This window comes from Ananas comosus, linkage group 14, assembly GCF_001540865.1.
Source record: "Ananas comosus cultivar F153 linkage group 14, ASM154086v1, whole genome shotgun sequence".
Lineage (NCBI taxonomy): Eukaryota > Viridiplantae > Streptophyta > Magnoliopsida > Poales > Bromeliaceae > Ananas > Ananas comosus.
The window spans coordinates 8,725,980-8,752,557 of NC_033634.1; the positions used below are offsets into that span (position 1 = coordinate 8,725,980).

At 40.3% G+C, this 26,578-nt stretch overlaps 1 protein-coding gene across 1 annotated transcript; it reads right to left on the reverse strand.

The window, feature by feature from the left end:
* Window positions 21,575-24,253, reverse strand: LOC109720333 (pentatricopeptide repeat-containing protein At2g01510, mitochondrial-like). The gene has a single exon (XM_020247382.1). The coding sequence runs from the start codon at window positions 24,251-24,253 to the stop codon at window positions 21,575-21,577; it is 2,679 nt and encodes an 892-aa protein (XP_020102971.1).

The following is a 26,578-nucleotide window of genomic DNA, read 5'->3' on the forward strand; positions in this document are numbered from 1 at the left end:
AGTTTAGGATAAGAATAAATCATATGTTTCTTATTAGTTAAAAAACGTATCTACTAGTGGATATCTATTATATGTTAATAGATATTCTGATCCTTATCCTAATCTATATGAGATTCAGGATATTTAGGGGTTCCGTTCTTCTATATATACGCCCCCTTTCCTCTCCGGTAAAAGAGACAATCGCATACGATGAACCCATGAAATATCTTCCTTATTCTCTCTCTTCTTCCTCTCTAGGATTTCCACTACGTTCCCGGGGTTTCGGAGTGTGGACATAGAAGAGGACTCTAGTAGCCCTCTTCGATTGGCATCCGTCGCATCAGATCCGAAATTTGGATCCGTGGCGTAAGGCGTACGCGTAGGAGAAGGCGAGAAACGTGGGAGATCCAGAAGCATCGAGACAAGGACGATGCAAGAAGGCTTGTAAAACAAGCAATCCGATCCGATTCGGGTTCCCGGATACGTTGGCTATCCGGTTTGTAAGTTTCCACTGTCCTATTATTTCCAACAATTGGTATCAGAGCCTGCATGCTTGTTTTCGCCTTATGATCATGTCTGTGATGTTTTTAAGATCGCATTAGTTGATCAATTTTTTTGTAGATTGGTTCTACAATTTTTTATTCAGTTTCTATGTGAAATCAATTTAAAAGGAAAAGAAAAATTAAATTAGTTTTAATTTTTTCTTTAAATTGATCAGGACATGTGATTTTTTTTAATGTATGTTATAATCTTTTCGTGCTTTAAAAATAATAATGATAATAATAAAATCGCTGTTTTCGACCAAAGGGGGCTCAACGCGACCCGCTGCGGACGGTGGCGTACACCGCGCGGGCCCGGCCCGCTGCAGACGANGGCGCGCTGTGGGCGCAGTCTGCACCCGCGCGCACCCACTAGGGCCCGGCCCGCTGTAGGTGCGGTCTGCACCCGCGTGCACCCACGCGGGCCTGGACTGCTGCGGGAGCAGGGAGCAACCGCGCGCACCGCGCAAGTCCTGCCCGCTGCGTGCGCAGCCTGCACCCACGGGCACAGCACGGGCCCGGCCCGCTGCGGGCGCGGGCGAGCACCTGATAGCAGTGAGTGGGGCTTGCGGGCCTGGCCCAGTCCGCCGCGAGCTGCGGGCGGGTTTGCAGGCCCGACCCGGCCTGCTGCGCGCAGGGAAGTGACCCTGTGTGCCCGGCCCGGCTCGCAGCGCAGCGTATTTTTTTTAAATATATTTTTTATTTCCTACGTGGTTTTTTTTTGGGATATATATATATATTTTTTGCTTGTATGCCATGCATGTGTTGTTTGTTTAATCTATCCTATGTGGATGTTTTTTTTTCGCTTATGCAGCGTGTGATTGTATAAAATCTTTTGGCATATAAGTACTTATGTTATTTCTGTGTTCTTTCAACAAAATTTAATTTTGGAAAAACGGGTTCGATGTGTGCAGTATTCCTGTAGAACATTCCTTTTTCTGATGTACATCTTGTAGTGATGTAGTAGGTTTTAATTATGCAAAAGTGATGTAGTAATTAAGGCCATGTAAAGGAATGTGTTTTGCGCAGCGTCGACGTTTTTCAAATTAAATTTTGGCATAAGTACTTAATTTTTATCTGTGTGATGATAATATGAGATATGTTCTTATTAAATAAATATTTTTCAAGAAAAGGATGTGTTCTTCAAAATGGATGAGTTCCAACTTTTGGATAAGTTTCAAAATTAATAGAAAATTAATAAGATTGTAATATTTTGAACCGACACTGGGTGATGATTACAAGCATAGCGAAGTTTTCGATCCCGTTGTGTCGAGAATAATGTTTCAATCTTATTAATTTTTTTTTGGAATATGTGCCTAATGTCCAAACCTATTTTTTTGAATGTAGTGAAATGACTTCCAAAAACATCATAGTCGATCTCACCAGGGGTGATAAGCTAGATGGAAAGAACTATGATATTTGGCATAGGAAAATGCAATACCTGCTTAATGAACAAGGGGTTCTTGAAACCCTTTCTGTCAAAAGAGTCATGCCTGCCGAAGGCACAACTTCTGAGCATGAAAAAGAGATCTATAATAAATGGATTAAGGAGGATCAAACTGCTCGGTACACTATATTGTGTGCCATGCAAGATGACCTCATTGGACAGTTTGAGATCTTTGAAACTGCCAAGGACATATGGGACAATTTGAAGATTACTGTTGGTCAAACTTCATCTACGAGGCTACGTGCCTTAAATCTCAAGTTTCTACAGTATATTAAAGACCCGAAATATTTAATGGCTGAGTACCTCCGTGTGATGAGCACCATAATTCGGGACCTTAAAATTACTGAAAACGAGCTCAATAATGAGTAACAATAAGTTCTAGCAGTGATTTGTTCATTGCTTGATCCTGAATGGTCCCAGATGAAGTTTCTGATGACGCATAATGAGAACATTAAAACGTTTAATGACATCTCGCGTCATCTCGAGTTCGAGGCAGAGCGCTTGGAAGCGAATCGTTCTGTCGCTCTTGTTGCACGCTCCGAGAAGCGCAGTGGGATCGCACCCAAACGCAAAAAGCATCACAACAATGGAGCGCAAAAGAAACGAAATCGAGCTCCCTGTGGTGGAGTTGAAAAGCTTTGTAGAGCCATTTTGACAGAGATTGCCTCGATATTTTCTTTCATTGTACTTTATTTGGATATGGTACATTAGTTGATGGCTTCTTTAAATTAGATTTGGAGGATGATTCGTTTGCATTTGCTTCTTCTTTTTCTTCTTCTTCTTCTAATCTCTGTGAAGAATCCGTTAAATAGCATGCCAGATTAGGCCATATAGGTCAAGAAAGAATGAATAGACTGGCTCGAGAAGGCCTTTTGGGGTCTCTCGCCAAAGTTGACCTATCTGTATGCGAGCCTTGTCTGGCTGGGAAGGCAAGTAGAAAGCCTTTCGGTAAGGCTACTCGTGCCTCTCATATTTTAGAGCTAATCCACTCAGACATTTGTGGGCCAATGAATGTGAGGGCCCGGCTTGGTGCTGGCTATTTTCTCACATTCATTGATGATTATTCCAGTTATGGATATGTGTATTTGCTTTCTCGCTGATCTGAAGCTTTAGATTGCTTCAAGCATTTTGTTGCAGAGGCTGAGAATCAAATAGAAAAAAGTATAAAGGTGCTTCGCACTGACCGAAGTCGTGAGTACTTGTCTGATCAGTTCAAGACTTATTGTGAGCAAAAGGGCATTAGTAGACAGCTCACTATTCCTGGTACTCCGCAACAAAATGGCGTTGCAGAGTGAAGGAACCGTACTCTATTAGACATGGTTAGGTCGATAATGGCGCAAGTGCAACTTTCCATAAATTTTTGGGGAGATGCTNTAAAACTCTACCTTTACGTCGTGATTCACATTGTGAGCAATTTTCCAAAATCTTCGAAATCTTGAATTCTTCAATCTTCATCAATCAGCTTCGATCCTTCAAGACTACGACTCACTTCACGAAACTTGCCAATACAAAGTTCTTAACACTTATGACGCACAATGAGAACATTAAAATATTTAATGACATCTCGCGTCATCTCGAGCTCGAGGCAGAGCGCTTGGAAGCGAATCGTTCTGTCGCTCTTGTTGCACGCTCCGAGAAGCGCAGTGGGATCGCACCCAACCGCAAAAAGCATCACAACAATGGAGCGCAGAAGAAACGAAATCGAGCTCCCTGTGGTGGAGTTGAAAAGCTTTGTAGAGCCATTTTGACAGAGATTGCCTCGATATTTTCTTTCATTGTACTTTATTTGGATATGATACATTAGTTGATGGCTTCTTTAAATTAGATTTGGAGGATGATTCGTTTGCATTTGCTTCTTCTTCTTCTTCTTCTTCTTCTTCTTCTTCTAATCTCTGTGAAGAATCCGTTAAATGGCATGCCAGATTAGGCCATATAGGTCAAGAAAGAATGAACAGACTGGCTCGAGAAGGCCTTTTGGGGTCTCTCGCCAAAGTTGACCTATCTGTGTACGAGCCTTGTCTGGCTGGAAAGGCAAGTAGAAAGCCTTTCGGTAAGGCTACTCGTGCCTCTCATATTTTAGAGCTAATCCACTCAGACATTTGTGGGCCAATGAATGTGAGGGCCCGGCTTGGTGCTGGCTATTTTCTCACATTCATTGATGATTATTTCAGTTATGGATATGTGTATTTGCTTTCTCGCTGATCTGAAGCTTTAGATTGCTTCAAGCATTTTGTTGTAGAGGCTGAGAATCAAATAGAAAAAAGTATAAAGGTGCTTCGCACTAACCGAAGTCGTGAGTACTTATCTGATCAGTTCAAGACTTATTGTGAGCAAAAGGGCATTAGTAGACAGCTCACTATTCCTGGTACTCCGCAACAAAATGGTGTTGCAGAGCGAAGGAACCGTACTCTATTAGACATGGTTAGGTCAATGATGGCGCAAGTGCAACTTTCCATAAATTTTTGGGGAGATGCACTTTTGACTGCAGCCTACATCCTTAATCGAGTTCCTAGCAAATCAGTGCCTACTACCCCATATGAGTTGTGGAACGGTAGAAAGCCAAGTTTACACTACTTACGCCCTTGGGGTTCAGCTGGATATGTTCACAGCCTCTCACATAAATTCGGGAAACTCGGCTCTAGAGCGAGCAAGCATGTGTTCATCAGATACTCTGAAAATTCGAAGGGCTATGTGATGTATGGTGTACACCCAGATGGTGGTATGACCGAGATTGAGTCTCGTGATGTGGAATTCCTAAAAGGGGATTTTCCAAGCATTGGTGAAATGCGAAGAGATGTCGCATTGTATGAGTTACAGGACGACGCTACCCTATCTGCTATTGAGGGTGATCGATCACTTCCCGAAGTCGCTGAAGGAAGTGGTGGCGATCCTCCGGCTAGTGGGAGTGTTTCCTTGAATGAGAGCATACCCTTGGAAGTCGGCAGTTCAGACCCTCCATTACGTAGAAGTGAACGTGGACATATTCCCCATCGACATTTTGAAATCGAAAGGGATATTTTCATGTGCACTCCGCTCGATGATGATGAACCTGCTTTTTATAAAAAAGCACTACAGACGTCAACTGGCAGTGAGTGGATGGCTGCTATGAAAGATAAGATGGACTCCATGAGCAAGAACCAAGTATGGGAATTAGTTGACCTTCCGCCTGGGCACAAGTCTATTGGAAATAAATGGTTTTTAAAATTAAGCGCAAGGCAGATGGATCAATCGATAAATACAAGGCTCGGCTCGTGGCCAAGGGTTACGCTTAGAGGCAAGGGGTAGATTACAACGAGACGTTTGCTCCCGTTGTGCGATTTGCCTCTGTTCGTTTGATTCTAGCCTTAGTGGCACACCTAGATTTGGAATTGTTCCAAACGGATGTCAAGACAGCTTTTCTCAATGGAGAATTAGTGGAGGAGATCTATATGGATCAACCTGAGGGTTTTGTACTCAAAGGTCAAGAAAATAAAGTTTGTCGTCTTAAAAGATCCATCTATGGTCTCAAGCAGTCGTCGAGACAATGGTATTTCAGGTTTCATGAAGCCATTACCTCTATCGGTATGTCCATGATAGAGGAGGACCACTGTGTATATGTCAAGAAGACAAAGAATGAGATTTTGTTTCTCTCTCTATACGTCGACGATATACTATTGGCTGGAAATGATATGGAGTTAATCAACACCACTAAGGAGTGGTTGTCTCTCAATTTTGAAATGAAAGACATGGGTGAGGCGAGCTATGTGCTCGGAGTAAAGGTCATCCGTGATCACTCTAGAAGGCTTCTTGGTTTGTCTCAAGAATCTTATATTAAAAAGATTCTAGAGCGTTTTAGGATGTATCATTGTAAACCCATTGATACTCCAATGGAGAAGAATCAAACTCTGAGTCTTGATCAGTGCCCTAAAACGGATAAAGAAAAGGTGCAAATGAGTAGGGTTCCTTATGCGAGTGCAATTAGCAGCTTGATGTCCGCTATGATGTGTACTCGATCTGACATTTGCTTCGCTGTTGGTTTGGTAAGTCGTTACCAGAGCAACCCAGGACCCATTCATTGGCAAGCAGTTAAGAGAATCCTTCGATATTTAAAAGAAACCAGTGATCTCGTCCTATGCTTTCAAGATAGGGACTTGATTTAAAGGATATAGCGATACTAGTTATGGCGATGAGTGCAGGTCCACCTCAGGCTATGTGTTTGGAGGCGGCGCAATTTCCTAGTATAGTAAGAAGCAAGGCTGCGTTACCTTGTCTACTATGGAAGCGAAGTATGTTGCTTGATCAGCAGCCGTTTTAGGAGGCTGTTTGGCTGAGGAGATTTCTTTAGTGAGTCGACTTTGTGATTCGAGTTGATGAACCTGTTGAGATATTCTCTGACAGCATAGCTGCCATGGAGTATGTGAACGACTCCGAGTATCATGGCAGGACCAAGCATATTGATATCCATTTTCACTACATTCAAGAGATGATTAGGCTAGGCGAGGTCGTTCTTAGACATATCTCCACCACTAGGATGGTGGCTGATCCGTTGACCAAGCCGATAGCTAGGGATACATTCCAGACCCACATTAGGAGTTTGGGTCTTCGTAGGTTTTGATATATGGACATTATTTTGTATCTTACGCTTTATTATGAAAATATATTTTTTTCCTTTTAATGAGATAGCATAATTGATATTAGTAGGCACATATTCGTTAAGTCACCAGGCTCAGATCAGCCCACTCACACGGGTGATTGCCCTGGCACCTAGGTGGTGAGCAGGATGAGACTAGATAATCATATTACACTTTAGTAGTTGTAATATGATTATTTTGTTCATATATGTTATGAATGAAGTGTTGATATAATTTAAAGTCGTCTTAATTAGTTTAAGATGAGACTCTAGAGAGTTGGATATGAAATTTTTTGTGGAATTTCATATCGAGCCTGTTTAGTAGCCGAACCTAAGTACTCAGCTTAGAGAGATGACTTGAGTTGTGGTGGTTAGATACCTTAGTTGTACCTAGACCAAGGTTCGTATGGCGTTTTAGAGCGTGACATGGCCCATTGACTGGGAGCTCCGCCATAGCGTACATATCATACTGTATGTGCTTGTCGACCAGTTAGCAAAGTGACATAAGTTCTTCCCTCCATGTCACTGTGTGAGTACTAACCCTTTTGTGCCCTTGACTTAGAACTACATTATGAAGTGGAGATCCAAAATAACTAACTTAGTGTGTATCTCAGGGTCATGAGAAAATACGATCTCGCGGAGCATGTCTAGTAAAGTGCTTGGACCAATACGGATTAACGTAAGGGGCTGAGGAAGATGTTTCGATAACACACCACGTAAGTCTTGTGACTCATTGCCCGGGCGGTTATCTCGGTTATGTTACTTGAGATAATCACGAGTACGAGAAATAACGGTGGGGTTGAGCCCTGTCATTACAGGAGAGGAACTTTGTGATACTTGATTTAGTGTGTGTTGGAACGTCTAAGGCATAGACGAATTAAGTCAGTGATGTGCTATGTTAGTACGGTGGTGACTTAATATAGCACTCTTGCATGTGTTTCTTTCGTCAGGTCGCACGCTCCATTATCCGTATGAAGAGATGAATGAATAAGAGAGAATTGGCCAATGTGGCCAAGTGGGAGATTGTAGCTATGTGGTGTGTCCACATTGGCGGGTTTTAATTTAACCCGATCCACTTAAGATGTGGATTGGAATTTATCCTAATAAGTTAAGGATAAGAATAAATCATATGTTTCTTATTAGTTAAAAAACGTATCTACTAGTGGATATCTATTATAGGTTAATAGATATCCTGATACTTATCCTAATCTATATGAGATTCAGGATATTTAGGGGTTCCTATATATACGCCCCCTTTCCTCTCCAGTAAAAGAGACAATCGCATACGATCAAATTCGTAAGAACCCACAAAATATCTTCCTTATTCTCTCTCTCGTCCTCCTCTCTAGGATTTCCACCTACGTTCCCGGGGTTTTGGAGTGTGGATATAGAAGAGGGCTCTGGTAGCCCTCTTCGATTGGCATCCGTCGCATCAGATCCGCATCCGATCCGTGGCGTAAGGCATATGCGTAGGAGAAGGCGAGAAACGTGGGAGATCCAGAAGCATCGAGACAAGGACGATCCAAGAAGGCTTGTAAAACAAGCAATCCAATCCGATTTGGGTTCCCGGATACGCTGGCTATCCGGTTTGTAAGTTTCCGCTGCCCTATTATTTCCAACACAATAAATATACAATGAATTTCTCTTTTATCTAGTTTCTTTCTTTTAAGCTTTGGAATCTTTACAATAACTGATATCCCTAAACCTTTAAATAATTTGAATTAGGGTTTCTTCCTTTAAAAATTTCATAAGTAGCTTTATTGCTCCTTTTCGTGGGGACTTCATAATTCAATAAAAAACAAGCCCTTAATAAGGTTTCACACAAAATCCATCTCCAAAACCCAAGTTAAAAAGAATAACATCAACTATTTCCATTAGTTTTCTATTTTTTTCTTTTTCTACCTTTGGCCATTATGATGACTGCAAGAGCATCAACCTTTCCTGTAGTGCACTGAACTTTAGCAAATTGTAAGGTTCCAGTGTCAGAATAGTGTTTTGAGCTATTCCTGGTGTTTTCGGGGGTCGTAGGCTGTGTTCCAACCTATTACTCGCGTCTTGAGATTCGTGAGTGGGTACTTAGCACCAAAATCTGCAAACTGCAGGTTTTGGGGTGCTGGGTACCGATACCACAGTGGGGTACCGGAACCTCGTCGCTTGACCGAGAGGGGTGCTCTCGGGTTTGAGCTCGGGAAGGCTGAGTACCGGTACTGACTCAGCCGAGTACCAGTACTGGGCCGGGTACTGGTACTGCATTACGCGGGTACCAGTACACCATGGTTTACCTGCCTGGCAGAGGCTCGGGTTTGCGGGTGTGGCTGCCGGGTACCGGTACTCCCCTTCGAGTACCGGTACGCAGTGTGAAAATTGTACTTCGTGCAGTTTGTTATTTTCGGTATTTTGAGGGGCTTTTTGGGGATTGTTGCTTGGTTATAAATACCCCAACATCCCCATGAGTGTTTCCTTGAGCTGAGAACAAGAGAAGAAGTAGTGAGTCTCCTTCTCTTCCTCTCTCTCTCTCTAGATTTTTTCTCTTTTGTTAGAGATTTTATGGATTGATCTCCCTTTCTTCTCCTCTTCCATGGGTGGATGATCTTGGACCGTGGAGAAGCTTTGGAGTTGAAGGTTTGAGCTTGGTTGAGGAATTATCTCCAACCCTAACACCAACTTAGCTTGGTTTGGAGCTCTAAAGAAGGTTAGTAGCTTGATTACTTCCTTGGCTTGTGATTTTGGAGAGCATTTGGAGTTTAACCTAGTTATTTGGAAACTAGGGTTTCATTTTGGGGTTTTTCTTGTTTGAGCCTTTGAAGCTTAATTGTTGGTTTCAATACTTCCTTTTAGGTTGGAATTGAAGCATCCTAAGTTTTTCCTCATTTAAGGTATTTTCTACCTATTTATGGGTTTATTTTTTAGGAATTTTGTGGGGTATGCGTTTGAAGCCTCTAACCCTCTTGGAATTTTTGTTAGGGAGCTAGAAGGCTAGTGGACAACCTCATTCGTGCAAACGAAGGGATTTTGAGGGGTATCCGATGGGTTTGACCTTACCAAAATAGGTGAACTCCTCCTATGTCATTTTCTATGTTGTAAAATAAGAAATCATGCATATTTATGCTAGTCGTAGTCTAAATGAATTTTTGAATGCTTAAGATATACATGTTACATGTCAAGAATATATCCTCTATATAGTAGAGTGAGAATTGCATATAGAACTTGTATGTAAAAAGATATCCTTCATGCCATGTTGGGAAGCATATGGTGATTAGTGAAATGACAAGTCTTACATACTCATGGACTAATGAATATTATACTTGACATAGTAAACATGAACGTCATGTAGTGACATTTGACTTAGTAAATGACTAAACTTCTACAATGTGATATCGTGTTAGACCTTTGGGTCGTTAGTGCTTATTCCATGTTTTAGACATGATGACCGAGGATTGGATACTGATGATCATGCTTGCTGGCTACTGTGCTCATTCGCACAAGCTTGTGAGGGTCGCTCCTTACAAGCCGGCACTCCGGAGTTAGCCTACGCGACATAAGCTCACCCGTGCGGGATTGGGTGCCTAAGTGGATCGCCGTGGGGAGGCTCATTCCTAGAGGGGGGATGTTGACTACCACGGGGCCATTAGACGGTGCAAGCCGGACTACACTTGTGTAGATTCTAATTGAATTGAACAATGACATTTAAAGGTATAATATGACTGACTATCACTACTAGATAGTGTATGATAGTTGGACTCGTTGGATAGTGTATGATAGTTGGACTCGTTGGACATGCACATTCATGATAGAATAGCCGCATTAACTGTTAAACATCATGTTAAATTGGAGGCATAGTAGCTTAGTGGATTATTACTTGTTTAGAAATCATGTTATCTCTTTAATCATGATTATATATACTACTCATGCCTCGATGACCTAGCGGTGTATTTCGCTGATGTCGGTGGCTTACCCACTAGGAACTATTGACTAATAGTTCTCATTCCCATTGTGTTGTTGTTTTTGCTTACAGAGCCATCCACGTCGGAAGAGGCTAGGGACCGCGGCAAGAAGGTCGCGTCTAGCTAAACTAGCTCGGAGATTCTGCTAGGTGGTCATCTCTTCTTTTATATTAGTTTGAGAGAGATGTTTTGTACCGATGTATAGAGACCACCCTCTTTGTATTTAGTTCTATGTTATGTGTATTCCGAGTCGTATGTATTATCTTTGTGGATTATTATAGTTGTTTAGTTTTACTTTCCTAAACTTGTCTCTAGAGAATAGTTATGTACATGCTCTGATATCATGCTAGATGTTCTTAAATTCTTGTTTTATTTTTTTATCGTATTATTGTAGACGCCTTATATGTTATTGGCATATGGCGGGTCTGGGCACGTACTGGGTAGGCTTCCGCTAGGGCCCGGGCATGACATTTCCACCACTGGAGGCCTCTCTGCAGACATATCTATATGTTGCCTTAGCGCAGGCGGTTTTTTTAGTGGTTACAGGACGAGCAACGGGCATCTCGGTCGAGTGGAGCAGCTAGGTCTCGTAACCATTTGTTGGCACCATAAAAGTAGCACCACGTGGTAGAGCGATCCGCGCCAAGTGAGCAGAGTGGCAAGACATAAAGCAACATGTGGTACACCCGGAGTTAGAAGCCACATGCCTAAAATGGAAAGGCGGCTCGGGTGGGATGCAGTTGAAGACGTGGAGGAAGGAGTTCGTGGCCAACAAGAAATCGGCCGAAGCATAACTCGATAAAAAGTGGCCGAATAAACCTCCACGATGGTATTAACTCAATAATGGCAGGTAGGGTTATAAATAAGAAAAAGCGCGCTTGTAAGAGGGGTCCTTCACATGAGCAAGAGACCAATGCAAATTTAAATTTCTTTTTTTCCGGCATTTACAGCTTTTTAGGAGTTAGTTTCAATAGTTAGTAGATTTTCTTTTTTAGTTGTAGTAGATTTTCTTGTTAATTTCCTGTAGTTAAGAGCATGGTGGAGTAGGAAATTATCTCTATAACAACTCTTGCACCCCTACTTTATCCTTTTTTCGATAAATACAAACCACTCGACTCATTCAACCGAGTTTGTGAATAGTTGCAAAAGAATTAATTTGGTTGAGCCAATCCCTCCTGAACCGAATCACTTAATTTGTCAATGGCGTACCCAAGGGTCATCTCAGGAGCTGATTCACATTCTGAGGAGGAATTTGATCTGGTCAATGCTTTGCTCTGGTCTGTGTCGCCCAGCATTTGGTTCCTATCACAGCAATTTTTGGCATGCCCGGTGGGACCTGCTTAGGTACATTCCAATCTCTCTTAGATGACTTTTGACAATATGATGAACCTTCGAAACAGGGCCATTCCCAAACCCTCAAGGAATGACCAGACCGATAGCTCCAAAAATGCAAGTGAGCATCAGACAGCATTGCAGTCAGGAGGTGAGAGTAGTGGGCATTCAACTCATCCAGAGCTAAGTTAGGAACTCGGGCAAATGACTCGAGTCCTACATACTCTAGATCAGAACAGTCACCAAAGTACCGCCCGTTTAGACGCGGTGTTGGCCGTCATCACAGCCTCCAACAAAAACATAGCTCGTATTGGGCAATTGTTGGCCTAGAACGAGCAACCATATGGGGGTCCACAAAAATCCCTAGCCATGCTGGTGCAACAAAATTTTGTTGCGCCGGCAGGCCTGCAGGCACAACCCCATATGGCACATTTTCAGGCTGCCTAGAGGTCGGCAAACATAAATGCCAACCCACAATCGAAAACCACCTCCCTTACCTGTCTATCAACCCCAAAACAAGGGTATGAGGGCTGGAGGGCAAGGCCCCAATGTAGCACAGCGACTTAACCCTGCAGTGCATAATTACATGCCACCTGCAGGGCCAAAAAAAATTCTGGCCTCAGCTTCCACCCCGATAGCAGAGAACAATTAGCTGTGTATGCTCAAATAGAGGTGGTGATCTGAAACACGTTCGGTGTAGAGACAAGGTCGGTGATGTGGCCCGTATTTAGGTCCCTGTACCCAGCTAATACGGATGCGGAACATCTATATCTGGCAAATTGGAAGATGTAGAAGTTCGACAAATTCTCGGGTGAATACGGTAGAGCATGTCGTTCAGTTCACGGCCCAATGTAGAGAAGCGGCCGCTAACCCATTCTTGAAACTTTGCTTGTTTAACATGTCGTTAACCAAGACGGTGTTTACATAATACACAAGCTTACCTGCTAATTCCATCCGAGATTGGGACGAATTGGAGTGTATGTTTACGAGCCGTTTTATAGATCAGAATTTGAATTATCATTGGCCGATCTATACAGATAGAAGTCAGGAGAAACGGTCAAAAAGTACTTGAACCATTTCAAAACGGCCAGAAACCAGTGCTTTGTGAGAATGTCATAATCTGAGTTTGCGACAATAGCGTTTAATGGTTTGCATTTTAAAATAAAGAACCATTCTAAAGATAAGTATTTTCCTAACATGTTTGATCTGGGTGTTCGCGTCGTCCAATATGAGCAATTCCGAAAGGAACATGAGGGTGATCAGCCGTGTTAGAGCAGAAACAAAGAATGAAATAAATAGAAAGAGAAAAATATGTCTCTTTCATTGAAGAGGGATCGACATGAGATGAGCCGAACAACTCTAGCGAGTCCAAAGACTCGACTGATAAAGCCGAGTTGTACGCGGTGGAGATGGTGAAGAATCGTGAGCCTTACAAGTGTGCACTACGTAAGCCAACTAAAGCTAATGAATCTAAAGCACGAATTGCGACATACACTTAGTCGTTCGACGTTGCCAAAATTGACCAGATATTTGATCGGTTGTATAAAAACGGAAGGATCAAGCTTCAAGAGGATCAAACGCTACCTTCTAGGGAAGAATTAAAGAAAAGAAAGTATTGTAAGTTGCACCATTCATGGAACCACAGGACTAATGACGACACGGCCTTTAAGAGGCAAATACAAAAGGAAATAAATGAAGGTTGCCTAGTTTTTGCCGACCAAGAAAATAATAATAAAATGAAAATTGACCAAAACCCATTTTCTACGCAGGTTAACATGGTGGACGTTAAGGGAAGAAGCTTCTTTAGGAGGACAAATTATAGGAGGAAGTGGCTAAGACGAGAAGAATGTTTTGGCTCTGCATCAGGTGCAAAGCCAAAATGAGACACCAAGATTGGAAAGTAACCTGCGTGAGAAGAAGGCATATGGGAATGGAAGGAGCTCATGGCCTTCCCTGAGGAATAAGAGGACATATTCGAGGCCATCGGTCACTCCAACGAATGTTCAGAGGAGGCTTCCAATGACTTCGAGGAAGAAGTGAACTCCAGGAAGGATTGAAAGGACCTACCGATCTAGAAGGTCATGAACGAGTACTATCAGACAAAGGAGAGTACTATCCAAGAAGGTTATCCAAGATAACCTTTCGGCACTTAGCAAATGAACCAGGGGTATCGACCCATATGGAACCAGTATCCACAGCTGAGATCCAAACTAGAATTTGAAGGTATGACCGAAGGAGACATAGAAGTCTCCGGTCTGAGACTAGTGAATGAGTTCAGTATCTAGCCATGGCCGAGGCCATCAGAAAGAAGAAGATCCTGAGAGAACACCTCAGGATGGTAAAGACGCCGGCAAATATATGGTTCATGACAAGGCCACCGGCCAGGTGGTATAGGCTGGTTCTAACAAAAACACAAGAACGGCGGCAACAAAGGATGTAGGCCAAGATGAGACACCACTAGGAGAAAGCGAAAGGGATGAGACCAAACACGTGAAAATGGCCTACGCAGCAGTTGTTTTCTCAGCTTATGAAGAATGATGATGAGGTGGGCTGTTTAAATCCCTTGCCATGGCTGAAATCCCAAGTAAAGCAGTCGGCTACGAAAGAGCCGATGAAAAAAGTCATGCACAAGGAGCTGGGGGAGAAGATCGCTTCTCTAGAGACCATTATCAAACGAGAGCGATGGCCACCCAAGGAGAGAGAGATTAGGCCGAAGAGTGAATTTTCGGCTGAAGTGGCAAGAGGGTCCTATGAGAAAAAATAGAGGACCGGAGAAGTTGCAACCGAAGAAAGTTTGGCTGACGTGGGCATGGTGTACGCGTTGCCATACTCGTTCCAGACATAGTCAGAAGAGGCTGAGAAGCAGCCTCGATATGAAGAGGAGCTAGCCGTGGCCTAGCTCCAGCTCGAGAACGTCAAGGTGGCCGATGCAGTGGTGTTCAAAAAGCCATCGGCTCTACAAACCAGGGTTGTCAGGCCTTTGTACATCAGGCCCTTAATTGTAACGACCTAACCCACTAGCGTTGGGACGAACCACCAGCCCAAAATGCTTAAGCCCAGTTATTATTACTAGTGTCTAAGTCTCTTATATACCCAATCACATCCCCATTCCTATCTGATGTAGAATTATTGGGGTGTGACAGCCTCCCCCTGTTAAGGCCCTAACGTCCTCGTCGGTCCAATCACACACTCAGCCCAAGATCACGAGGCGATGTGAGACTCGTTTCGCTAACCTTGTCATCCAGACCCTAGCATAGCCGGTGATGATGTCATTCAAACTCCGGCATAGCATATCACCTTGTCTTTCAGACCCTGGCTCAGCCGAGACTCGCCACACATTTCCAGCTAGTGAACCTGGCTCTGATACCAAATGTAACGATCTAGCCCACTAGCAACAATAACTCGTTGGGCCCAACCACCAGCCCAAAATGCTTAAGCCCAGTTATTATTACTAGTGTCTAAGTCTCTTATATACCCAATCACATACCCATTCCTATCTTATGTGGAATTATTGGGGTGTGACATTAATAGAGGGAAGGCACTTTGGCCGAGTAATAATAGACAGTAAGGCTTTGGTGAACGTTATGCCTACGCATTTTTCAAGAAATTGGGTAAGAATGAAGACAAGCTCAAGCCCACCGATACAACCATGATCGACTTCACAGGAAGCGGTCAGCAGGCGTAGGGTGTACTAACAATCGAACTGACGGTTGGATCCATCTCCGGACGGCCTTCTCTACAACTTAGGAGGGAGCGCAGCACCGGCGCCGGCGCCGGTGCCGCCACTCGTCGAGATGGCTGAGACGTCGAAGGTAAAGCTGGGATAATCTAAACAAGGTTGAATATCAAACTCTACAAGCCTAATATCGAACTCTCTTGTCCCGTGGGTTGGTGCAGTGTCGGAAGAGGAAGATCAGTGTGGGAGAAGAAGAGAGGTCGGGGATTTGTATCGGGGGGAAGAGGCCGGGGATTTGATCGTGAAGTGAGGGAAGGGGCGGCGGGGCGGGGCACACATGAGGTGAGGAGGGGGATTTTTTATCGTATTATTTTGGGGGTTGGTTTTGGGGGTGTTGGGTAGGTCTGGGTTTACTTTTAGTTGGGCTAAAGAAACAACTTACATGAACCTATAATATATGGATTTTGGTTGGGTTTTAATTAGGATAAAAAATTTTATGTATTGGTAATTTTTATAAGTTCACTCTTTAACAATCAATTCTTTAATATTAGTTCTATAACCTTTTTTATTCTAATACCAAAATCCATATATTATAGGTTCATGTAAGTTGTTTCTTTAACAATTAGATTTTTAAATTATGCAAATTACACCAAGTTTAAATTTTTTGTTTCAAAATATTAATTAATATAAACCTCCCTTGTGTAGTCCAAATATGTAAATTCTATAATTTTGGGCCCAATTTGACCCATCAATAATGTTGAAGCCAGAATCTAATATAAACTAGTCTGCATTAGCATTAATATATTGCCAGTTGGTTTTCTCAATTCTCTTGAAAAATTTAAAAAAAAATTTAAAAAATAGAAAAAAATAGAAAAAAAAATTCCTTAATCATTGTATTACCATATACCGACGGTTTAGAATTGGTATAATAATTAGTTAAAACCGCTGCTAAAATATAGTTTTGTTAACACTTGTGGTAAGTGTTACTAAAATAAGTGTCGCTATAAATTAACTTTTGTGTAGTGATCCATCTAATGGTGTTCCCACTTCCTGAAAATCAAAACAGTCAAAAGACAGTGTGCACTCATCAATTTAGCAACTGGTGCGAATGTCTCATGAAAGTCGAGTCCCTCAACCTTTTGTGACAAGGTAAGTCTTATAACACTCCACACTGCTATTGTCCATGCGCTTCACCTTGTATAACTATTTGCAACCGATGGGTTTCTTATTTGGTGGGAGATCTTCCACGGTCCACATACTGTTGTCTTCGAGAGCCTTTATCTCTTGGGCCATAGCATCTCGCCATTTAGGATTTTTCATCGCTTGAGAGTAATTTCTAGGCTTGATATCTTCATCAAGAGTTGCTACAAATGCTTTGTAAGATCGAGACAATTCAACATGACAAATAAAACTTTCTATAGAATGAACCGTACCTAAAGTCGTCGTGGAGTGAAGTGTCATGCGGGGGGGTCTTTGGGTTCGGTGGCATGGCACACATCATCTCGTGTGAGCTGATGTTTTGCGCATCCTTCTAGACCGTGTGGTCTGGATTTCTATCAAATTCAGCCCACCATAGTCTTTAGACCCACTCTATTGCCCGGTAAAATTTCTTCCTTGCTAGGTTTCTGCATTTTTGTGTTTGGTTCAAACTGGACTTGCGAGCTGTTGGGCTCCTCACTAAGTTCGACTATTCTGGACCCGACTGGAGGAACCGGAGATGGCTGAGCTACTAGCGCATCTTGAAAGATCGAGTTGACTGCATTGGCTTCCTCAAACACCAATGGCACAATCGACTCGTCTTCGCTATCGACCTTAAATTCTACAAATTTTTCTTTGCTGAAAACTACATCTCTCGAGACAAAAACTTCTTGTGTGTCAAGGTCGTATAGTTTCCATCCTTCCGAGGTCTTTCATGAAATTTATCATAGACCCACGGCTTCCAATGAGAAAAATATATAAACCCAAAAATTCAAATATGATTATAATTCAATTTTTGCCCGAAGAGTACCTCCGAAGGTGTCTTCCCAGATAACAGTTGTATCGAAGTGTAATTGATGAGATAAATGGTTGTTAAGACACACTCGCTCTAAAACTTAACACGTAGTCCCACTTCGAAGCGCAAGGCTCTCGCTACATTGAGTATTTGTCCGTGCTTACGTTCCACTCTCCCATTTTGTTGAGGAGTGTCGATGCAGGAGGTTTGGTGTATTATCCCCTTATTTGAGTAAAATTGTCATGTCGGACCTATAATAATTTTTCAACAATTATCCAATCTAATTATTTTAATTATGTGCCCAAATTGAGTTATAACCATATTATAGAACTTTATGAGCAGCCAGCATATTTTAGAATTTTCTTTCATTTAAAATGCCCAAGTCCCTCAGCTGTGATCATCAACTATGATTCGAAAATATCTCGCACCTGATAAGGACCCGTGTTATAAGGTCCCTACAAATCACAATGGATCAAATTAAAACTTGTAGTAGCTTTATTTTCACTAACATCAAATGGTGTTCTAGTTTATTTCTAACGAAACATATGTCGCAAGAATCATTAAAAGACTTATTAATTAAAATTTCAGGAATTAAATTCAAAACTTGGCGAGATGGATGGCCTAGTCACCAATGCCATAAACCATAGCTTCCCGTTGTAGTTGCTACACATGCTAACAACAGTGTCACACGCCCAAGACCCTCCCCATAATTTACCTACTCCAATCAGCTTCTTCGAGGTGAGATCCTATACAGAACAAAAATCAGGAAAAACTGTCACCAAACAATTTAGATTTGCGGTCAATTTTCTAATTGAAATTAAATTACACGTGAAACCGGGAACATAAAGAATATTTTGTAAAATTAAATTCGGACCCAATTTTACCCATCCCGTCATCGTAACCCGAATCGTCCTCTCACTTGGGAGTTGTATGGGGTACGGCGCTTCTATTCTCTCAAGTTCGTCAAGATATTCTAGTCGTCCGGCCATATGCATTGAGGCTCCTGTGTCCAGTATCTAGCCCATGGTATCATTATGAGTGAAATTCTTACCCGACATTTGTTCGGTCGATCTCCTTTGATCATTCAAGAGTGCTAGAAGTTGTTGAAATTGTTCATTTGTGAAGCTTGGGGCTATTTGGGTTGAATTTCGGTCCGAATCTGCAGCTTGGGCCGACCAGGCAGTCATAATTAGACAAGTTGTCCACTGTTCTGGCGGCCTACCCGCATCACCCATTCCTCCTGCGTCGTGCCCGTCTCTTCTTCCTCAAGACCCACGTTTCTATTCCCCATTTTCTTGGTAATCATTTAGCTCCCAGCAACTCTCTCGGTAATGTCCAATCTTTTGACAATAGTCACGCTTTGGTCTGTAGCCTTGAGTCGGTTTCGTGCTCCTATTTCCGCTACTATTTGCAACGAAGGTCACCACATCAACTAGATCATCTTTTCCAGTGGTCACCATTCATTGACGCTCCTCTTGCGTGACCATTGAGTATGCTTTGCTCAAGGTCGATAGAGGATCAGCGTTGAGTATTTGTGAACGAATAGCATCAAAAACCTCGACATTTTGGCCCGTGAGAAACTGGTAGACTTTCTTCATTTTGTTCTTCTTAACGTAATCCCCGGCTGCAAGCGCATGTGCAAGCTGGCGTTCCGGAATAATCGTCAAGTTCATCCCATAGAGTCCAGTTTTGTATAATTACTCGCCACCATTAAGCCATCATGACGGAGAAGGCCAATCTCGGTTTAGAGTTGAAAAGCTCTTAGGGCGTTCCCTTGAGAGAGGCGATCCTTCAAGTCATCCCACATAGCTTTTGCACCTCCAGCATAAGCAACAATCCTTTGTGACGATTTGTTAAGAGAATTAAAGATCTAAGCAACGACCATTGAATTGCAAATCGTCCAGTAGCTTGTCTCGGGTGCATTGGTGTCCGGCGTCTTCAATGTCCCGTCAACAAACCCGAGCTTGTTCTTTGCCTGTAGGGCAGTCTTCATTGCCCTCACCCATGTTGAATAGTTGCCCCCAATAAAGGAGCAGGAAACTAGCAGGGTCCTTGGATTATCCGAGGAACTCAGCTGGTATGATGGCGGTATCTCTACCATCGTCTTCGGATTGACCATAATGAGTCGAGGTCTGAAATAGAAAAGTTGCTAGCTAGGGTTTTATTGATATCAGGATCGGTGCTTTGCTACCATGTTAAATAATATGAAACAACAGTTATTCTCTAAAAGCTTAAGTTAATAGAAAACGGTGTTTATATATTTTTATATTTAACAAGCAGCTCAGTGACTCCGAAATTTAATCGTGTTCGACAAAAAATATAGTGTAGAAAGGGAAAATATCCTAAGTTCACTGTACCAACTGTAATCAAACATTTTGAAATCTAATATTTAGTGGAGACTTTGCTCCAATCTCAAAAAAAGGAAGGCGTAGAATAGTATAATTCATTGAAGCAAAACACTTGAACATCATACCTTCCAGATGCGAAATCATGTTGAGGATGATTCTTTACTTGATGTTGAACATCAAGTAGAGCAACAAGCCATTGCCATCATCAGCATCATAGTCATCTCTTTTTCTTCTTCATCTTAATCTTCTTCTTCTCAACACATTGTTCCAGATTGAGGGCCCGTTTGGCCTAAATTCTGAAAAAGTAATTTCTGCATAATTAATTTTAATTTGAAAAAGTGATTTCAGCTAAAAGTTGTTGAGCGTTTAGCTGAGGATAGATAAAAAATGATTTTTTTGAAATAATTTTATGAAGCTATTTGGCAAAAAAATTTTGATGTTTGCATAATATAATATTTTTACTAAATTTAATTTTAAAATAATTTAAAATTTGAATTAAAATTTAAAATTTGTACAAAATTTAAAATTTGACATTTTAATTTAAAAAAATAAATTTTAAATTTTAAATTTTAAATTTACAATTTGAATTTTTAAAGTTAGAAATAAAATTTCAATTTAAAGTGTAAAATCTAAATTTAAAATTTGACATTTAAAAATTTAAAATTTTAAAAATTTAAATTTAAATTCAAAAATCAAATTTTGAAATTTGAAATTTGAAATATAAAAATTTAAATTTTAAATTTTAAAATTTAAAATTTAAAATTTAAAATTTAAACTTTGAAGATTTAAAATTTTAAAAATAAAATTTACAAAATTTAAAATTTTAAAATTTACAATTTAAAATTGAATTTTAAAAAATTGAAATTTGTAATTTGAAAAATTAAAACATATAATTTTAAATATTAAATTTTAATTTCTAAATTTTTTTAAAATTATATCTTAAATTTTAAATTTGAAATATAAAATTTTGAATTTTAAAATTTAAGATTTAAAATTTATTGAAAATTTAAAATTTAAAATTTAATATCTAAATTTAAATTTTAAATTTAATGTTGAAATTTAAAAATTGAAAAATTGAATTTAAAATTAAATTTATATTTAAATTGTGAATTCAAAATTAAAATAAAAATGTGAAGTTTGAGTCCAAAATCAAAATCAGATTTCAAAAAGTAGGATTTAGCTGCTTCTGATTTTCGACTTCGAAAATCAAAAAACTGAATTTAAAAAATAGAATCGGATATTGAAATCGAGGTTGCCAAACGCTCTATTAAGCCGAAAATTACTTTTGAGCCCAAAAATCACTTTTCAAAAGCTAGACCAAACAACCCTTCAGAGGGCCAAACTTTAACTTTTTGATCATCTCCATATGAAGAAGATTTTTCATCAATACAAATACAAAAATTAACTTCGTGCTCTCTAACAGAGCTGGTATTCCTGTTTCCTAATGTTATACAAATAAATATTCTTCTTTTCCTTTTGACATCTATTTTAGTTTACAAATATATTTGCCCAACAGATGCATCCATGTTTAATGGATGAACTGGGGGCTTTAATCCGGATTCCCAATCCAACTCATGTACATGAAGTCTACTTACACTGTGACAAGCCTCACACTCTGCGTCGTATATATTTTATGTTCGTTGCTCGTGTTGAACATTCACTTTCATTTTTCTGATCAGTAAGCATCCAATAGCTCACTTCTATACCTTACCAATAATCACCACACGAACATTTGCCATGCTTGAAAGAGTGAAACCGTCGAGAATCCCTCATAACAATCTCCACGCCCTCAACTTGTGAAGTAAATTTTATCCAATTATGGCAATCTGTACAAACTCTCAAATTCTTGAACACCCTAATCACACCATTACTAGACCCTCTATGTACTAGGGCAAAAGATAATGCTAGCTTTTCACTATGGCAACTCAAAATTGCTTCCTTTTGTATCTCATCTAAATCATGACGAACACAACCGGTGAAGGGAAGATATCCAATTCTTCTACACTTCTGGTCAAGCTCGTCGAGCTTCTCGTATATCTTCTTCTGTGCCGGATGCATTTCGTCTCCCGCTACAAAGACATGTCTCTTATTACCTACCTCGACCCAACTACATCCAGCTTCCTTCTTCAGCCCTCTCTCCCGCATTGATCTTCTAACTGCAACCGCATCTTCCCACATTCCAAAAGAGGCATACAGATTAGAGAGAAGAACATGGGTGGTCTCGTCATCCTGTTCAAGCTCTAAAATCTTTGTTGCTACTCGAATACCTAGCTGGAGCTGCTTGTGCGCATGGCAAGCTCCAAGCAATACTTTCCAGAGGCATAGAGAAGAGTTTTTGCTTTCTCCTAGATGCGCAATTCCAGCTTGAATGATAGCTTCGGCCCTATTGAATTGACCAGACCGACCATATAAATCAACCATGCAAGCATAATGCTCGAAGTTCGGCTCTAAACCATAGCTTTTGCTCATCAAAGTGAAATAGTAGCCACCTTTTTCAACTAGACCAGTATGAGCACAAGCAGTGAGCAATCCAAGGAAGGTGACCGAGTTGGGTGTGAAGCCATCCCTTATCATCCTCTCGAATGTTTGAATAGATTCATCCGCCATGCCGTGATGTGCATACCCTGTAATCATGGCCGTCCATGAGAACACATCCCATCTCTCCATCCCTCGAAACACTTCCTCCGCATCCTTTACACTGCCGCATTTTGTATACATGGATATTAATGCATTGTTGATTGAGAAAAGGAAATGGCGAGAGCTTGGGGTATGGAGACAGTGTTTTACTGCTGAACCGTGGAGCTGTTTTCCCAATTTTACAGAAAACAACTTGCCGCATGTGGTAAGAAGAACTGAGAATGTTAGGTGATTGGGTTCGAAATCTCTTGTAAGCATTTCAACGAACAGTTTGATAGCATCATCGCCAAATCCATTCATGGAGCACCCACTGACCATTGCATTCCAAGAGTGGGAATCTCGCACCCCCATTTTACTGAATATTTTTTCGGCATCAACTAGCCTGCCATTCTTTGCATACATACTTATAAGTGCGTTACATACCAACACTTCAAGTGATTTTGGCAATGCTCTTTTTAATATATAACCGTGAATTTCTCTCCCTATCTTGCAAGAATCAGGCACTACTGGATCAGATGGCAATCCACTAAGAAGAATGGCTAAAGTATGAAAATCATGTCTAATCCCAAGCAAGACCATTTTCTTGAATAACTCGAGAACTAGCCCAAATTGCTTGTTCCGTTCGTATCCTGCAAGCAGCGAGTTCCAACTTACAACATCACGAGAAGGCATTCTATCGAAAACCAATCTTCCTTTCGCCATGTCACCATACTTTCCATACATGATAATCAAGGAATTACCTACGCTTGTCTCACATTCGAGCCCGAATTTAGTCAGTTGCGCATGAACCTCCCTCCCCAACCTCCAAGCCGAGAGGCTCGATACACAACTCAACACACTGAGGAACGTGATCCTATTCGGCTTTGGAAGCCTTCGGCCCTCTGGCCGGGTCAGTAATCTAAACAGATCTATCGCATTCTGGTATTCCTCATTTAGATCAAGACCTGATATCACAGCGTTCCACGAAACCACATCTGTCCGATCCATTGCCCAAAACACCTTGTATGCGTCATCCATGCGACCGCATTTTGCATACATGGTAATAAGAGAGTTAAGCATCTTCGTCTTATCCTCCACCATCTGCTCCTTGACAATCATTGCATGTATCATCTTCCCCATCTCCACATTTTCGCCCGACGAGCACGCGTGGATTATTATAGCATAGGTTGCATCAGTCAAAAGAGGTTGCGCTACACCAAGCACGGCCACGAACAAGACGAAGCACTCGCGGTACCGGCCATGGTAGGCATAGGCCGACATGATGGAATTCCACGTGGGTGCATCGCCTTCGCAAGCTAAAGAGACTTGGTCGAACACTTGGCGGGCTTCTTCGAGGAGGCCGACTGTCGAATACATGGTTATGAGAGAAGCCCGAATACGGCGCTCCAGAGAGAGGCCGAGACAGACTGACTTGGCATGGAGCTGTTCACCGAGGCTCGATCCGGGCAGGCGCGAGCTGGCTTTCAGGAGGCTGGCGAGAGCGGACTCATCTGGGCTCCACCCGGACTTCAAGAATTCGACGAAGAGATCGAGTGCATGGGAGAAGTTCCCTTGTTTGGTGTTGGACAAGACGAGAGAGGAGTGGGAAGAGAAATTGGCGGTACACTTGGGCATTTCATCAAACAGCTTACGGGCGCAATCAGCATTGGCTGTCCTAATAAGCGACCGGCGAGTGGTATTTTGAAGGAAGGTGATTGAGTGGGCTGCCGGGTTTGGGAAGAGGAGGGGTTGTTGGATGGTGAATGACATTGTTTGCTTTCCTTTTTCTTTTCCTTTTTTTTTATATATATGTTTTCTATATTTATTTATATTTTCAGGAATGCTTTTACAGGTTATTATCTGGAAGTACGTAAGAAGTGAAGATAACGAACAGCAAGATATTTAAACCAGAAGACGCCGGATAACATCACAAAAGAGATAAAAAGAAGGGGCAATTGCTTATTAAGCTTTGAAAAGTTTTCGACTTTTTAATTTATTCCTCTTAGAATGCTAATATTGAAAATATTCTTTTTACGTTCAAATTTATTTCTAATATACTCCCAGAGTTAAAATATGTTAATAAACGCTGTTATCTTTATAAAATTACTATTTTATCCTTTCAAATATACCCTTCTATCATCGCCGACTTTTTCTTATTTGCCCTTAAGTTAGAGGTACAAAAAGAATTTTGCTTTTTGGTCTTTTCGAATATACCCTTCTAACATCACCAATATTTCTTATTTGTCCTTAAGTTAAGGACAATAGTGGCATTTTAATTTTTTTTAACTGTGGTAGATATTTAACTCACGTTTAACCTAAGTTAACTTAACGGGTGGTAACTATAGGGTATTTTCGAATAACGGAAAAATATATGAAGGGTATATTAGAAAAAGAAAAAAAAAGATAGGAATAAATGAGATATTTTCGAAGTTTTAAGAGGTATATAGGCAATTATTCCTAAAAAGAAATTATCAGATTGCTATACAAATATTAAAATTGATAAAAACTGTAAATTTTATAACTATTTTGATCAACCACTTTAGTTTTGAATTATGTTAATAATTTAAGAATTTGTAATTCCATCGCAGCTAAATTAACTCAAATACCCCAATCTTGACTGCTTCATAATTTAGACTAGTGGAGGCCCGCGCTTCGCGGCGGGAAATTTATATTCCAGAAATTAAAAGTATATAATTTCGAAATATTTAAGGCATGTTTTCGTAATTTAGTATTTATATAGAGTTTTGTTGGAGTAAAATTTTCTTAAATTATAAACTTTTATGTATATAGAAGGATTTTGTTTTTTTATTATGATTTTTATTGGCAAAGTGTTTGTGTATGATTACGAAAAGATATGATTATCTATATTTAACTATAATTTTGTTATCTTACTTACTATGGATTTTCAGACAGTTAAGCTGAACTGTTGAGAGTAAGGAGTTATGCAGGAAAGTCTTTGTTAGCAAAGAGTTTGTATATGAGGGGAGAACGATGTTATTACTATTAGAGTTGTTTCAAAGAGTTTGTGGGTAATGGAGAAAAGTTGTTATTAATATTAGGGTCTCTTCTATTGAATATTTTTTAGAATTCAGATTAATAATAGTTTTTACTATAGGGGAAGAATGAACTTATCTTAGTTAACTGCTGTATCCAACTTTTGTGTTTGAATTCGAATTAGATCCTGCGCTAATTTTCCAAATATAGTAAAATTTGCTATGCATTTGGGTTGACATATTTAAAGGATAAAAAAGGAATATGAACATGGGAAAATGTTATTTTCCAAAACATTTGTGGAGAAATTGATTTTTGGCCACCATAAGTATAATTCACTGTAATTTTGATTCCTTATTATGAATTTAGTATGAAATCTTTTGAGATAGGAAAAGCTGTTATTGATTTAAGATTATCTACAAAGAGTTTGTGTATGATGGAGAAAAGGTGTTATTAATATTAGTGGCTATTATATAGGGAAACAAAAGTATATATCTTCTCCATCTTTGTATACCTTATGATGATATTTGGAAAGAATGGAAAATTGGAAAGTTTACTCAATAATGTTATAATTACACAATTTATCGTCTATCGTATGTAAATAAACTCGAGGAATGCAATTTGCCACCCAACTTATGTAAATATAATTTTTCACCTGCATTTGGATTAATATATTGAAAGTGTATAAAAGAATTTACCACGTAACAGGAGATTGTTCATTATCGGTGCAATGGGAATACCAGAATGTATTGTCATATATCTTGCTGATTGCTTTGTAATTATGATACATTTTATACCACCGGTCGTATGATGTGTTGATTGCGATAATTTAAGTCTTACATGTGAACTTTACAATTTATTAATGAAAATATAGAAAGGAATGAACTAATACGGACAAATAGTAGAATATAAAATTGGGAAAATGTTATTTTCCTAAAACTTTGTGGAGAAATAGGTTTTTGTTAACCATAAGTATAACTTATTGTAATTTTCGCATGTGAATTTGACATTTTATTAATGAAAAGATCATGAGTTATGAAATAATATGAACAAATAGTAGCATATGAAAATGGAAAAAGGTTATTTTCCAAAATATTTGTGGTA

Coding starts and splice junctions, on each gene's coding strand:
- LOC109720333 (XM_020247382.1), bottom strand. CDS start 24,253: ATGTCATTCACCATCCAACAACCCCTCCTCTTCCCAAACCCGGCAGCC.